The 15,437-nt window shown below is 59.8% G+C and overlaps 1 protein-coding gene across 4 annotated transcripts in view; it reads left to right on the top strand.

Moving 5' to 3' along the window:
* The window catches only part of MAPRE2 (microtubule associated protein RP/EB family member 2), a 121,170-nt gene extending 106,362 nt beyond the window's left edge, over nt 1-14,808 (top strand). For all 4 annotated transcript variants that reach the window (XM_059707353.1, XM_059707350.1, XM_059707351.1 and 1 more), the window contains 3 exons: nt 6,426-6,565; nt 10,615-10,773; nt 12,302-14,808. In XM_059707353.1, the coding sequence (XP_059563336.1) occupies nt 6,426-6,565; nt 10,615-10,773; nt 12,302-12,373 (371 nt within the window). In that variant the 3' untranslated portion in view covers nt 12,374-14,808. The remainder of the gene's footprint in view (nt 1-6,425; nt 6,566-10,614; nt 10,774-12,301) is intronic.
* Nucleotides 14,809-15,437: the final 629 nt, after the last annotated feature.

Here is a 15,437-nt window from a genome sequence, read left to right as displayed (position 1 = left end):
GTCTGAAACCAGAGTGACTCAAACAGAGCCTGGAAAATACTGGAGAGTCACATGAGGGCTAAAAATAAGCACATCGTCTCCAGCAGGGACAGTAACCAGGGCAGGAGGAGCTCACCCCGAAGGCGAAGGCTCACTGGCTGGGTCTGTGCTCGGGGTCGGGCCTCCTCCCCTCCCGGGGGCAGGCGGGCAGGAAGGGGAGCCCCAGGCACGCCAGCCCTCGCGAGGCCCTGACTCGGGTGCTCACTGCCTGCTCTCGGCAGAGCTGGTCGTGGTTCTGGTAATGCCCCTCGAGCAGTGGACAGCAGTGGACGGGAGGGACGCCCGTGACAGTAGTGTGGCCACTGCCAGCTTTTCCTCCGTCCTCTCCTCGGAGGCAGTAGCTGTTGCCTTGAGCACAGACGATCCTTGTTGCTGTTGAGGCTACAAATGCAGGTTGTGGCAGTGGCTGGACTGGGTGCCTGCTCATGGGTGTGCGTTAGGGTTTTCCGAGCTCTGCTGCACCGGAAACACAACTGTGTGAGCGCTCACTGCTCACCCGGGGGCGGCTGCAGGGCCTCCTGCCTGGCCCGCGCCTGCCCTCACCTGCCCCGTCCGCCCCCCCAGGCAGCAGAGGGAGCCTTCTCAGCTGAAGCCAGCCCTGTGCTCAGGCCTGCAGCAGGTCCCCTGGAATGTACCCCCGACAGCGCCCTGTGCTCAGGCCTGCAGCAGGTCCCCTGGAATGTACCCCCGACAGCGCCCAGTGCTCAGGCCTGCAGCAGGTCCCCTGGAATGTCCCCCCGACAGCGCCCTGTGCTCCGGCCTGCGGCAGGTCCCCTGGAATGTCCCCCCGACAGCGCCCTGTGCTCAGGCCTGCAGCAGGTCCCCTGGAATGTACCCCCGACATCACCCTGTGCTCAGACCTGCGGCAGGTCCCCTGGAATGTACCCCCGACAGCGCCCTGTGCAGTGTCCTGCTGCCCTGTGTGACCTCCTGCACCTCTCAGACCTCTGCCTCCGGCTGCCAGGCCAACCTCTCCCCCTCGGGTCCTTGCTCAGCTCCAACCTCAGGGAGGCCTGGAGGAGTGAGGGGGCTCCTGCCCCGGCTGTGCCGTGGGGAGATGGTGGCTTCTCTGGGGAAGGAGCCTTTGAGCCAGGTGCCCCCACATGCCTGGTGTGGATCTGGCGGCCTCGCGTCCGGGCTGGGCTCCCACCTGGAGGACCGGTGCCCCGACCCCTGGCCCAGGCTGTGGGGCCCCTGGAAGTCCCGTGGGCTCAGTGAAGAGCTGAGACTAGAGACCCGTGGTGGGCACCAGGCCTCCCCTGAGTTCCTATTTAAACTGCCCCCCACATCCTTGCCCCGCTCCTTTCCCCTCCTCCACAGCATTTACCTTCTAGTTTACCAGGCCACGTGCTAAGTCATTACGTTGTGCTGGTTCGTTTCCCCGTTAGAGTGGGAATCCCCCAGGGACAGGCATCTTCGGCGTTTCCTTCCTTGCTTTACCCCGTGCCTGCAGCGTGCAGGTGTGCGATGGGCCCAGTACCCGTGCTGCGTGGACGGAGGCGGGTGGTTTAAGCACAGGGGCCTGAGCTCCAGGACCTGGTGTGCAGGATAGAGCGTGCGTGGGGTGGGGGACCCTATGCCCCGGAGCCCACTGGTCGGTGAATGTTTCTAAAGACTTTCTTATTTTTTTTTTAATATATTTTTATTGATTTCAGAAAGGAAGGGAGAGGGAGAGAGATAGAAACATCACTGATGAGAGAGAATCCTTGATTGGCTGCCTCCTGGATGCCCCCTACTGGGGATGGAGCCCACAACCCAGGCATGTGCCCTGGCTGGGAATCTAACTGTGACTCCCGGTTCATAGGCCAGTGCTCAACCACTGAGCCTCACCGGCCTGGCTAAAGTCTCTTTAAATAAAATGAGTTTTGTTTCCTTTTTATTCCAGCAGCTTAGATTTTATGTTGCTGGTGTCTAGGAGTGGGACCTCTGGGTACTTTTCATCACTGGCTGAGTCAGAGTCCTGTAAGCTCACACTTACTGAGCGTTCACTGTGGGCACGCTCTCGTGTACCAGCTTCCCACCTGTTAACTCGCACTCCTCCCAGCTCTGGGAGGTGGGCACCGCTCTTCCTCTTACACACAAATCCCGGGGCAGCAAAAGCCCCCACCCAGCAGGCAGCAGAGCCAGGACCCCTGGGAGGCGCTGGCTGCAGGGCCTGCTCTGGCCGCTGCCCCCTGAGGGCAAGATGCAGGATGCCCGCTCCTCCCAGGGCCTCATTCCCACAGGGCACTGGGCTCGGGCTCGGGGTCTGAAGGGCCCCAAGCCGCTCGGAAGGGAAAACTGCCCACTTCTCTGAGCTGACGCTGAGGGAGCAGAAAGGAGGATCCAGACGTGGCCGCTGGTTCCACGAGGAGACAGAGCCCGAGGGCTGCGAACTAGTTTCAGGATGAAAGAGCCGGCCTCTAAAAAAAAAAAAAAAAGAAAAAAAAGAAAGAGCCGGCCTCTTAGGGACCCAGGCCTCAGGGCTCCGCGCCGCCCGCTGAGGTCCCATTGCCCTGAGAGCTCGCTGCCCTCAGCAGTGACAGGATCACGGGGTGCAGGAGCCGAGCCCCTTCCGTGGGAAGGTTAGACCCTGGTGCTCAGTGGTCAGAGCTGGGGGGGGGGGCTGTCCGGCACTTAGGGCCCTTTCCGTGGGGATTCCCTCTTCTCAGCCGCCCAGCCCCTTGGCTTTCCCTGGCACTGGCTTCATGTGCTTATTTGTTAACGAAGCTCGTTATCTCAGTTTAAAAAATAAAATCTAGCCCTGGCCAGGTAGCCCAGTTACTTAGAGCATCATGCTGACACGCCAAGATTGTGGGTTCGGACTCTGGTCAGGGCACATACAAGCAGCCACCAGTGGCAGCATTAATGCCGTACTTTTAGCTCTTCTGTTTATGATCCTGGCAGACAGAATACGGTGGATTATGTGAGAAGAATTCCTGAATTCCGTCAGAGCCCGGCCATGAAGGACAAGCCAAGCGCAGTCCTTTTGTTTGCCTCGTCCTCCCGAGCTCGCAGGCCCTCGGTGCCCACAGGGCTGCAGCATTTGCCACAGACGTTACGCAAGCTGCTCGTTACCGACAGGAGACACCGCGCTGCTCTGGCCTCGCCAGGGCGGCGAGTCGGCCACGAACGGTGTTTCGCTGCAGTTAACATGTCGCAGAATCGTATTTATGCCCCAGATCGCAAGGGCGTTCATTAGGACCCACGCTCAGAGGCCAGCGTTATAAATCATGTCCGGTCAAGTCGGAGGATGACAGGAACTTGGACGGCGTCTGTCTGTTTTCTGTCCTGAAACCCCTTCCTGCTTGAAGGGAGAATTGGGGGAGAGAAGCTGGGGGCGAGGACCCTGGTCAAGGAGGGCTGCCACTGGGGATGCTCTCGGGCATCAGCAGGCGCAGCTGGAAGAAAACGGAAATGTTTGGCGGCTCCGGGAAGAGTCTGCATCTGCATGACAGCCCCGCGGCCGCTGTCTCAGAAAGGCGGCATGCGAACGTTTCCCCTGAGCATCGCTGAGCCCAGAGGCGGGGGCGGGGGGTCGGGGGGTGCACAGGGTGTGGTCGCCAATGCATCGGGCTTCTAGGAAGCAGAAAGGCGGCCCTCGAGGACCCCAGTATCTGCGCAGGGCTGGGCGCTGAAGGACGTTGTGGGGTCACTTCACGAAGCGGGAACACAGGTGGCAGCCCCCCGAAGGACGGTGTCGGTGTTCCCTGCCCGGCATCCGTAACGGCCCAGGTGCGTGGGGAAGACACGTGGCTCCCCAAGAGCCGGTGCCCGTGAGAGTGGTTGTGTGAAAGAGGACAGGGAGGTTTCTAAAGTCCAGAAACAGAAGCAGTTCCTCGCTGCCGGGTGAGGGTGGTAGCCTGTAGGGTGCTTCCTACCATGTGTTTCTCGTGCGGCTCCTCCCCTGCCGGCTGCGGGGGAATACTTCCTCATCAGGTGCAGCTTGGGGTGGGAAGAGCTTACTTTGTATTCTTTTGAAAATGAGTTTTAGTTTAACCCTTAATTGCATGTCTTTAAAACTCTAAACTCCTGAAGGTGCTAAGATCCACCCCGTGTTTTTTCTGTTCTTTAATTTCTTCACATTTATTCATTCGAAGGTAAAATGTGCAGCTAATGTGAATCTCTCAGATCCTCGCTCACCGGATGTTTATTTCCCTCTGTATTCTGTTTCTTTCCAAACAACTTCACCAGAATTTCGAAATCCCTCTCATTTTAAATTTCAAATACTAATCATTTAATGGATCTGTTCTTGAAGTTCCCGAATGTGTTTTCCATCCCTTTCTTCGGCCTGTACCCCAACCCCAGTGGGGCCTGCCCTCCCCGCCCCAGCCCGCTCACCCACAGCAGGGCCTCCGGGTCTGATACAGGGGAACCCCGTGTGCCGGGTCCGATACGGGGGGGGGGGGCCCATGTTCCAGGTCTGATACAGGGGGGGACCCCGTGTGCCGGGTCCGATACAGGGGGACCCCGTGTGCCGGGTCCGATACAGGGGCACCCCGTGTGCCGGGTCCGATACAGGGGAGGCCCCGTGTGCCGGGTCTGATACGGGGGGACCGGACCCCATGTGCCAGGGGAAGGCCGGGCTCTGAGCCCGGCGTCCACGGGCTGCAGGAAGCACAGGCGCCGCCTTCAGGCCGAGACCGGCTGGTGGTGGGGGTGGGGGTGGGGTGGTACAGGCCCCGCAGCATCCGCGGGTTGGCCTCCGGGCAGCAGGGCCTCCGTGAGGCTGCGGGCGCTGCAGGATGTGCCCTCGGTAGGACCTGCTGCCACAGACGGTCGGTCTGTTCGCCGGGTTCTTCGTGTTGGGGTGTGACACACTCTGCTTACAGGACGGTCTGAAGGAACCTCACTTTTCAGAAGCTGCCTCCCCGCTCGGTGGCAGGTGGCGGCTCAGGAGGGCTCCTTGCAGACCAGCGAGATCCCCCCCTGCCCCCTGCCCCTGCCCCCGCTGCTCTCCTCCGTCTCCTTCCCTGGCGCCTGGCCTTCACGCAGGGAACCTGGCCGCTGCCGTGGACACGGTGTCCCCATGTGGCTCCCACAGGCCTGGGCGCGCGTAGGTGGGCGTGCGGGTCCCTGAAGGCCGGTTACCCTCTGAGCAGCAAAGCCGTCTCCAGTCCTTCCCGCCGTGACGCTCCTGTTTTACACTCGGCCAGGCGTCTGTCACTAGCATCCCGCTTCTCAGGGGGCACGCCCACCTGTGACTAATGCCCCCCCCCACCCCCCGGGGACAGGACCCACGGTTTATAGCCTCTGCTCCCCCCTGGGCATCAAGAGCGTGTTTGGTTGCTAGCTGCTGTCAGCACCTTAACCCTCTGCCAGCCTCTGCTGCTACTGGTCAACTGCAAGCCCCTAACCAGGTTTCACTCGCTTGTTTGTGTATTTATTAAACATCTGTTCCTTCAACAGAGGCCCGCCGAGCACTGCGCGGTGCTGGCTGCAAGCCGGCTGACCTGCCCCTGGCCCCCCTCTCCCCTGCGCCCCCACACCCCTCCCCCCAGCTTTCAGAGGCATCAGCGTGGGGGAGGGGTGGAGACTTGGGGACGGGCCACAGGAGGGGCACCTCCGCCGGCGAGATGCCACCGATGCCACCACGTCAGAACGAGTTCAGAGCAAAGGGGGGGGCCCGGCGATGACCTGAGTGCCTGAGTCCTGCAGTGCAGAAGCCTCGCCATAGCCCTGTACCTGCTGCTGGGCTGCGGGGTCACCTCCGTGTCTGTGCCGAGGTCTAGACAGAGGGGGAGCTTAGGAGCCCAGCCCCGGGGGTGCGGTCTTAACCTGAAATCACTGCCTTTTTTTCTTCAATTTATAGCATTAGTAGCGATGCTGTGGAATCACGGGTTAGGGTGCTGACCCTCCGATCTCTTCGCTGTAAAGGCGTGTTTTCCCTGTAAAATAAGTAATGTATAGGGTGACACCTTGACACGTGTCTTATTCCCCAAAACATCTCAGTTAATGTCGAGCCGTCGAGGAGCCTCTCCTGAATCCGTTGGAGACTGTGCTTTGTCTCGTTCTAAGGTTTCCTCCATGGTCAGTGTCCTGTAAGGTCTCTGTAGCCGGCCCTTTCCCCTGTAATTAGACCTTCGTGTAACCACTGCATTCCAGCACATTGCAGCCTTTTTTGGTTTTTGTGCGCAAACTGCCCCACATGTGGCTAGTGGGGGGCCCTCAGCTGGCCCCGCAGCCTGACACCTTGCTTTCCACACACAGTCCCAGCTCGTGCGCGCTCCCTGCCGCCCGGCCGTCAGCCATTTCTCACGGAGCCTCTACCCGAGTAACAGTTACAGGGATCGCTGGCAGTGCCTCCTAGACATGTTAGCAAACTCCTCCTAAATCATCCATTGGCTCTGTGTCTACACAGCATCTTCCTGTCGCCATTGTTTATCGTTGGTTCTGCTTACTTTCAGGTGCAGCTAAGTCCAGTCCAGCATCTAAACCAGGCTCCACACCTTCTCGCCCCTCGTCAGCCAAAAGGGCTTCCTCCAGCGGCTCGGCATCCAAATCGGACAAAGATTTGGAGACACAGGTCCTACAGCTTAATGAACAGGTACGCCCTCCTCCCTGGCCCCGTGTGTGGGAGCATGACAGGTGTGGGGGGGGGGGGTAACTCTGGGAGGGAAGGTTGAACCATGTCCAGCATGGCCAGGGGTGAACCTGAGGAGGGGCGGTGAAGGGTTAACGAAAACAGACAGGAGAATACAGTTGGGGCCAGGTGGATCACTGTGTCTGGATGAGGAAACAGTTGCACAGTCTGTACGGAGCTTATTTTATAGTCGGAGCACACAGAGCAAAACAAGGGCAAGATGTTCACAGTGTTCTTGTGAGTTTCAAATCTGCTTCTTTCCTGTGGTGGGAACAGGGAGTGGTGGGAATGGCCTGGGGACCTGGATGAAGGCTCCCCGCCCAGTGGAGAAGCAGATTTCAAACTGAGCTCTGTCAAGCTTTGTTTAAGGCAGCACTTGCTGAACCCCCCACAGCCCACATCCCTTAGCTACCTAGGACTGCAGGGTTGGACTATAAGGTCAAGCTTACAACCATAGCCTTTTGGCTATAATTGTGCTGGCAGGGCTTTGCCCTCCAAGCTGGGGCTTGTTTGTGGCTTTGCCACAAGTCAGTCCGAGGCTTGAACCTGCCGGAACGCTGTAGCCGCTCTCCACAGAAGGTGAGGCAGACAAGTAAGAATGAAAGGAACTGTCCGGGCCCACTGTGAATACCGATGTTCATCGCAAATCTCAAAGCTGCGTTAAGACAGGACGCAGGGCTCGGCCCAGGTCACTGCAGGTTTGCTGGCCACCTCCTCCCACCCCCCTCACCCCCCTCCCCCATGCAACACACACCTGAGCGTCTGTCAGGAGCCCCCTCTAGCCCACGGCCTGCCTGTCCACTTCGGCCGGTCTCGACCTCGAGGCTTTAGGGCTAGTCCCCCTTCCTCTTCCTCTCAGCCGGTGTCAGGCCTGTTGTGTGTGACCGACCCTGCGCGTGACGCTGGGAATGTGGTGGCAGCAGGACAGCCACCCTCCCCTCGTGGAGCGTGCGGACAGCACTGTCGGGCAGGTGACCACGCAGCCAAGAGCGACCCCTGACACTCCCCCGCGGCCGAGACTTGTCACCCAGGAGCACTGAGCCCAGTCCCGGGTGATCAGAAAGTCCAGCGTCTTTTCGGTAGAACGTTCCTTTCCACCGGATATTCCTCCCGATCCCAGCAAAGCTGGCTGCACTGCCTCCGGATTCCCTGTGTGACAGACAGCGTCGGTGCTTTCTAGCTGACAGCAGCTCGTTGTCTGCATGAAGTCACACTGAACCCACTCTATGTGGTGTGTGTTTTAAAGGAGGGGTTAGAACTTTATTTCAAACAAAAAATTCTGCCCGTGTAAGACAGCAGCGTTTAGTGGTCACTCTCTCAGTTTAGGTGTTCATCAAGTTTTAATAGTAATAGAGCAATTGGTAGGGAGGGGTCCGCTGCAAAAGCCATCAACCCGAGTTAGGAGGAGGGTCTTGTATCCGGGCTGCTCCGCCCACTGGGCAGGGAGCCTTCATCCAGGTCCCCAGGCCATTCCCACCACTCTGTTCCCACCACTCCCGGGCCTGTCCTTCCCACCACTCCGCCCGTTCCCAGTGAGGCATCTGATGCTCGATGAGCCAGCGAGAGTCTGGAAGTGGTTTTGGAGATCATTGTACATTTGCAGTCAAGAACTAGTTTAAAAGCAGACAGTTGCTAACCAGGGCATTTTGTTACAATTCTGATCACCAATGGAAAAGGCGAAGCCTTAAGTCATCGCTGGGTCGGACTTTGATTTAGAAACCGGGATGCCCGCGTTACCTGCCGCGTCTGGGTTGGAGCCCACACAGAAGTCCCGGTAACACTCATTCTCCTCAGGTGGCAGGCGGGGAGGACAGCCCTGCGAGCTGGGCCATATGCCTCACTGCTCGAAGCCTGCAAGGTGCCCCCCGGAAACCGGGGGTGGGGGGGGGGGGGAGGAGCCACCCAGGCACCACTGGGTTAGAACCGGGACGCGGGACAGGAATGCTGAGTGAAGGGCCTAGGCTGGAGGTGGGTTACAGTAGCAACAGGAAGTGAAGGTGCCGTAAACTAGGAACTCACATGTGTCCGCGGCCGTGCAGCGGTGGGGGGCGGGGGGCTGCTTAGTGGGTGGTGGGGAGAGGGGAAGAGGGAGAGGGGAAGGCTGCTCCTGTCCTTCCCTGGCCTCCCCCCGCCCCCCCCCCACCCCAGCTGTGAGAGTGAGGGAGCAGGAGGCACCGGGCTTTATGAGTGGGACTTCCAGCATGGAATCGGCTGCCAATTGATCTTTCATCATATAATTTAGCTCCTGTGGGTTTTACTAGGGAACGTTCATAGCTGCGCATCATTACCTGATGCGTCTGGACCACCACCAGGGGCTGACGTGGGCTGGGGATCGCGCCGAAGCCTCAGCTCTCTGCTCATCACGCAGACCAGAGCTCTCTCGCGAGGCACACAGGCCTCGTGCTTGTTCAGCTGTGACCAGAAACCCTCGTGTCTATGGGGGGGGGGGGGGGCGGGGGGATGGTTTGTGTTAGAGCAAGAGAGGATTTGGAGAATGAGGGGTTTCCTTTTCGCGGAATTGAGGCTGCTGGTTGCCTTCAGTTTTTACCAGCGTCCAAGCAGCAGTGCGATGAGAAATCCGCGGGAACTGTGGGCAAAGGATGAGAAATCCGCGGGAACTGGTGGCAAGTGGGTGCCCTGCTGCTTGGCGAGCAGCTCCCGGAGGCACCAGCGAGGTGCCCCGAGGGACCGTGGCCTGGGTCTCGCAGGATGGACGCAGGTTTGCCCCCGGGTGCCCCGGGGGGGACAGGAGTCTGCCAGGTGTGCGAGAGGGTGGACGTCGCCCGTGGCATCACTGATCCCACAGACCGGCTGCGTGCACGGAGGCTCTGTCATTAGCAAAGGGAGACAAATTCCCGGAAACTCTGCTGAGGGTGGTGCTCCGTGTGCTGAGGGCCGTCGGGCGACTTCACTTGCCTCCTAAAGAGCATTCTCTGCGTGAGTGGGAAACGCACGAAGGGCAGAGACATTGAGGCTCTCGGAGCAGGAACGGTGATGGTTTGGGCCCGAGTGGAGCTGCCTGGGAGGTGAGCCCAGAGCTGCTTACCCCTGAGTGCTCCCTCGGCCGGCGACAGCCCCGCTGTGCCTCCCTCCAGCCACCAGCACGCTGTCCGTGACCACCTGAGGGGCACACAGCCCGCAAGGTCCTTGGCCGGCATCACGGAGCAGGAGGGGGGACTGTTTCCTGAGGGAATGAGCTACCATCTCTTCCCATCGCCCACGACACCGGGACTGGAGTTAGAACGTGCTCACCAGGATTTGGTCTCCCCCGTTCTCCTGTGTGGTCAGCACCCGTTTCCCAGGAGAGAGCATTTGTCCTGTTTGGTCCAAAACTAAGGGTGACTCCATGCAGGTGCCGTGGAGCCACCAGCGTCCTCAGAATACATCTGAGTGACCACAGCGCCAGCCTCTCTCCCTGCCTGTCCCTCCTCGCCTCGCGCCCCCCTGCAGGAGGGGCAGCTCTGAGGAAGGGGTGGCTGGGCCCCTGGCCCTGTGGGCAGGAGGGGAAGCGTCCTCAGCCCGCGGGCAGGCGCTGTGTCCAGCGGAACCCTCGGGCCCTGGTTCACACTCACTCACACTCCCTGCCGGGTGGGCGCTGTGTCCAGCAGGAACCCTTGGGCCCTGTTCACATTCACACTCCCTGCCGGGTGGGTGCTATATCCAGCGGAACCCCCTCAGACCCTGGTTCACACTCACTCACACTCCCTGCCGGGGGAAGGACTGCGCTTGGAGGTTGGACATGACCTTTTGGCCCAGACCCAGGCCGCACACAGTTCCTCCTGCGGACGTGCACAACACGGCTTTCTGCAAGCACGTCTGTCTCTGCGTGTCCTGGGCTCCGCACAGGCAGGCGGTCGCGTGTTTGCACGTCTGTCTCTGCGTGTCCTGGGCTCCGCACAGGCAGGCGGTCGCGTGTTTGCACGTCTGTCTCTGCGTGTCCTGGGCTCCGCACAGGCAGGTGGCCGTGTGTCTGACGCTGGGTGGCGGCTTCTCCTCCACTCTCGGCCCTGCAGGTACACTCGTTGAAGCTGGCCCTGGAAGGCGTGGAGAAGGAGCGGGACTTCTACTTCGGGAAGCTGCGGGAGATCGAGCTACTCTGCCAGGAGCAGGGCCAGGAGAGCGACAGCCTCGTGCAGCGGCTGATGGAGGTCCTCTATGCCTCCGACGAGCACGTGAGTGGGGGGCGCTCGCTGGGGGCTCACCGGACTCGGGGTCCCCAGCGGGACAGACAGCGTGTCCTCAGACCACGCCGCGTGCTGTGGCACTCCCACCCCCAGGCGGCCTGGGAGGAGGTGGGTGGGTGTGGGGTGAGGGAGTCGAGGAGATTTTGATTGAGGAAAACAGGCCTGTTCATGCAGCCACATCTCCAGTGCCTGTCACTCGTCCGAGCCAGGCCGTGCTGGCCTCACCAGTGCTCACAGCGTCCCACCTGGCTTCGTGGGTCTGCCCTCCCCGTGCAGTGGACGCGGTCCGTGCGCGGAGTGCTGGGTGCTGTCAGGACGGCCGGTTGTGGTCAGTCTCGTCACGAGCTGTGGGAGGTGGCCCGGCCCTGCGTCTGAGCGAGGGAGGCTGAGGCGTGCGGATTGGCGCTGCCCAGCCCTGCACTCACTCCCCACGGAGGAGACGCCAGATCCTGGCCCAGCAGGCGTCCCGTGTGGGAACCCATCAGGGGACTCCAGGTTTAGGGCCGGCATGGGCCACTGAGGTCCTAGCTGAGGGCAGGCAGGACGGGCCTCAGGCCAGAGCTCTTGCCTCCTGGGTTGATTTGAAGGGGGTCTCCCTGAGGACTCCACTCAGCTTCTCTCTGCTCCTCACATCACCACCCCCAGCACCCCTCACCACACACACACACCAGCTCGCTGCTGCCGTCTGGGTTCATCCACCCCCACCCCCCGCCACCGCCACACGCAAGCCAGTGTGCTGCCGTCTGGATTCACACCCCCACACATGCGCACACACACGCACACACGCAAGTCAGTGTGCTGCCGTCTGGATTCACACCCCCACACACACACGCACACGCACACACGCAAGTCAGTGTGCTGCCGTCTGGATTCACACACCCCCACACACACGCACACGCACACACGCAAGTCAGTGTGCTGCCGTCTGGATTCACACACCCCCCACACACACGCACACGCACACACGCAAGTCAGTGTGCTGCCGTCTGGATTCACACCCCCCCCACACACACGCACACGCACGCACACACGCACATGCCAGCATGCTGCCGTCTGGATTCACACCCCCCCATGCACGTGCACACACACGCACGCACACACACGCACACGCCAGCGTGCTGTGCAGGCCGTGAACACCAAGCAGAAGTGACCCTCTAAGGCGCCCTCCGGACTGAGGGTGGATGTAGCAGGTCCCCTCCTCACCTGCTCACTCGAACCCCTGGCCTCTCTGGATCGGAGCCTGTGAGAGCTGGGCACAGTCTCACCAGGGCCCCCCTGCGAGCGACAGGCCCGGGGGAGAGGCCAGGGCGGCGGCTGTGTCAGGGTCACTCTCGGGCGGGTCTCCCACTGCTCGGGCCGCTGTTTGTTCACCTTCTGACGCAGGCGTCACCAGCAGGCTCCGGCGGCTTCCTTCCAAAGCACAGGGAGAGCCGGGCCGGGCTCCCGAGGTGGGGGGTGGGGAGGGAGGCACCTGCTGGCCCGGCCCGTGTCGGCTAACGCTCCCCCCCCCCCGCAGGAGGGCCCCCCCGAAGAGCCGGAAGCGGAGGAGCAGGCGCACGAGCAGCCCCCGCAGCAGGAGGAGTACTGACGCTGCCGCTGCCGACACTCCGTGTCGCGTGGGGACTTTGCTTCTGGAGAATCGGAACAGGGTGGCCTCGGCACCACGGAACGGCGGTCACGGGCGCAGCGCTCCGTCCCCTCCTCTGCGAGACCCAGAGCAGCCCTGGGCCGCCAGAGCGCCCTCCGCACGCCCTCCCTTCGCCACGGCTGCGGGACTGGTCTGTCTCCTCATTTCTTCCAGAACTCTCCCCCCCCCCACCCCTCCCCCTGGTGTGAAGCAATGGTAACTTGATATTGGTATTTATATTGGCATTTCTCACCCGTGTCACTAGATGTCACACACAGTGGTGCTTTGATGTTTGCGAGTCTAACCTCTGACATGAATCTGTAAGATAATAAATGGGACAAAGGGAAAGAGATACTTGATACGAAAGCCATAACGACAGCGACTTGTTTCCTAGGGACAACCCGGAGCCCGCGGCTCCCTCTGCTCACGACCGTGAAGGGAAGGGAAGGGGAGGACGGAATCCAGCCGGGCCCTCGCCCAGCGGCCCTCGCCCAGCAGCCACACTTGTCCTGGTGGTTCTTCTTGAGCGAACGTCTCTAGAAACGGTCTCACCTTGGCCCGCGAACCGCCTGCCCCGTCCCACCCCACCCACCCCGGTTCTCATGCGTTTTCTTTCTCAGGGTCCCCTTTGGTGGGCAGCCACCCTCCCACAGCCGTTGTCAGCTCTGCGCCCCGAGGGCTCCAGGGTCCCCGGGCTCCAGGGTGGGGGGCAGCCCCGAGGGCGGGATGCCATGCACCTGCTGGAGGGAGGACCTCGGGGAATGGGGTGGTTCCAGGAGCACCATGGCTGAGGTTGAAAGGAACCTTCTGGAATAGGAATTCCCCTTCATACTGCAGCCTCCATGCCATTGCCCTTTGCTAGACCGGGGGGCGGGGGTTCAAAACCGAGGACACATTGATGAATTAGAAGCATTCCTTTTTCTTTTTTTCTTTTTTTAACTAAGATTTGCACATTTTCTTAGTATCTTTGCCTCCTTTTTTTCCCCTTTGAGAGATGGTTTCCCTTCCCGGATCCTTCATTGCACTCGGTTCCTAACTTTAGATTCACCTTCACTTGGCATTTGACTTGGTAGGTGCAACCCAACAGCACACAGTGTGCCCACCCACTGGCCTCCTCGCGGAAAAGCTGACAATAAATTTCTCAGCTCTGTGTCACAAAGCGCTGACATTTCTTTATGATGAGATGCTGCACGGCCGCTCGGACGCTTCCCGCCGAAAGCAGCCTTCTCAGACCACCCTGCAGCAGCGGCCGCGGTGAGGAGGAAGCCACTGCGGGCCTGGACCGCTCCGGGCGATGGACCCCCTCCTCCTCTCTGCTTGCCCCGCGCTGCGGCAGCTCCGCTCGGGCTGCAGCCTGGCCCTCCGCACCTGTTCCAGGTGGTGGTGGTGCTAGACGCAGCTCAGCCTAACGCCCCCCCACCCCACCCCCGGCCTGTTGTACATCGGTTCCTTGTTTTAAAATAGCTTTCATAGGGAGGCACTGTGAGTAATTCCCTACAGACCACGTCAGGGTTCCTATGGAGCTTCCTGCCAGCCCTGCAGACGCAGCCGGTGCACGCCATGGCTGTGCGACCTGCACCCGCGCCATTTCCCCCTCAGCCCCAGCTCCGCTGTAAACACACTGGCCAGGGAGTTTGCAAAGATAACTTTCCCAGTCACCGTACTCCACTCCCCTCCCCAGAGTTGGAGCACACTCCTCACCCATGTAGGGAAGAGCTATGTCCCTCCTCCTGTCCCCTCACGGAGACCTGGGGACTCTTGAATAGCTGGTTCCCAGCCCCGTGGCTGCACCCCAGCTCTGCAGACCACCTCTTGTGGGCCAGGCCTGCTCCTTCCTCCGGATGGCTGTACCCCCGTCATCCCCTCCCCATCGCGGGCTGGCTGAGCGGTCACCCTTGGTGTGCGCCCTGCTCCTCCCTCACACCCGCCGTGTCTGGTCATAGCACTTCCACGACTCGTGTCAGATAGGAAGTGACCGAAGCTGGGGGCCAAGAGCCTGTCTGCTAAGCAGAAAAGCAAAAAAGACAAACACGCTGTTGACCCGAGAGAAGTCAACCCCAGAAGGGAGCCGAGGACCCCTTCCCTGGTGAGTATCGCCATTCTTCCGCCAAGGTTTATATGCATTCAGATCACTTTACCACATAGTACGCCAGAAAGCTTTGGTTATATATGAAATGTAAACTGAAAGGAATGTAAACAGATGTATTGTTCATTATAAATAGAGCTAAGTAAGGACATAATAGAGGAAGAGGTCTTATCAGATGTATCACATTCGTTTTACATTGCCCACCCTTGTCGCATGGTAGAATAGCCTTTTGTCGCTGAATATGTGAATAACTTGGACTTGCGGTTATCTTTTTACATATTTAATAAAAAAAAGTATATGTTAACATTGACTCGGATCTATAGATTCCTACGGTTTGGTGCTGAAGGTCTCCTTTCGAGTGAGTATGCGGAGACGAACGGGCTACTTGTGTGGACTCACATTATAATTACACCGGGAGAGGGGGTCTTTGTTTTTATTGATGGCAAATGTTTTGACTGGAATTTCAGGCTAGTATTTGGTAACAAAAGTAGCAGCTGCAATACCTTTAAAAACAAAGACCCAAAATGAACACCTGATCCCTCGGGAAGGTCCAGCCGCCCCCTGGACCGGACGGGACAGGCTGGGCAAGTGGGAAGGGGAGGGCGGGGGAGGGGGAGGAAGCTTGGAGGCAGAACGACGGTGACAGGCTGAAGCTCTTGGATGACTCTCTGTCCCTCCTCTGGTTAGCTGACTTTAATAGGAACGAGTTACAGACATAAATGGAACATAAAGCTCCCACACACGTGTTCCGAGTTTCAATCCGATCCCAATTCACAGCTTACTCCTGGGACTCTCTTCCCATCGGGCAGACTCCTTGCACCAAGGGTGGGACCTTTGCCCGCCAAGGGCCATATGGATATTTGTACCATGAATCGAGGGCCACACAAAACTATCAACTGCTACGTACAAAAACCAGCCTGCTGTATCGGCCAAACCCTT

The sequence above is a fragment of the Myotis daubentonii genome, chromosome 8 (assembly GCF_963259705.1).
Source record: "Myotis daubentonii chromosome 8, mMyoDau2.1, whole genome shotgun sequence".
NCBI classification, from domain to species: domain Eukaryota; kingdom Metazoa; phylum Chordata; class Mammalia; order Chiroptera; family Vespertilionidae; genus Myotis; species Myotis daubentonii.
The sequence above is the reverse complement of the archived record's forward strand: the minus strand, read 5'-3'. Positions and strand labels throughout refer to the sequence as shown.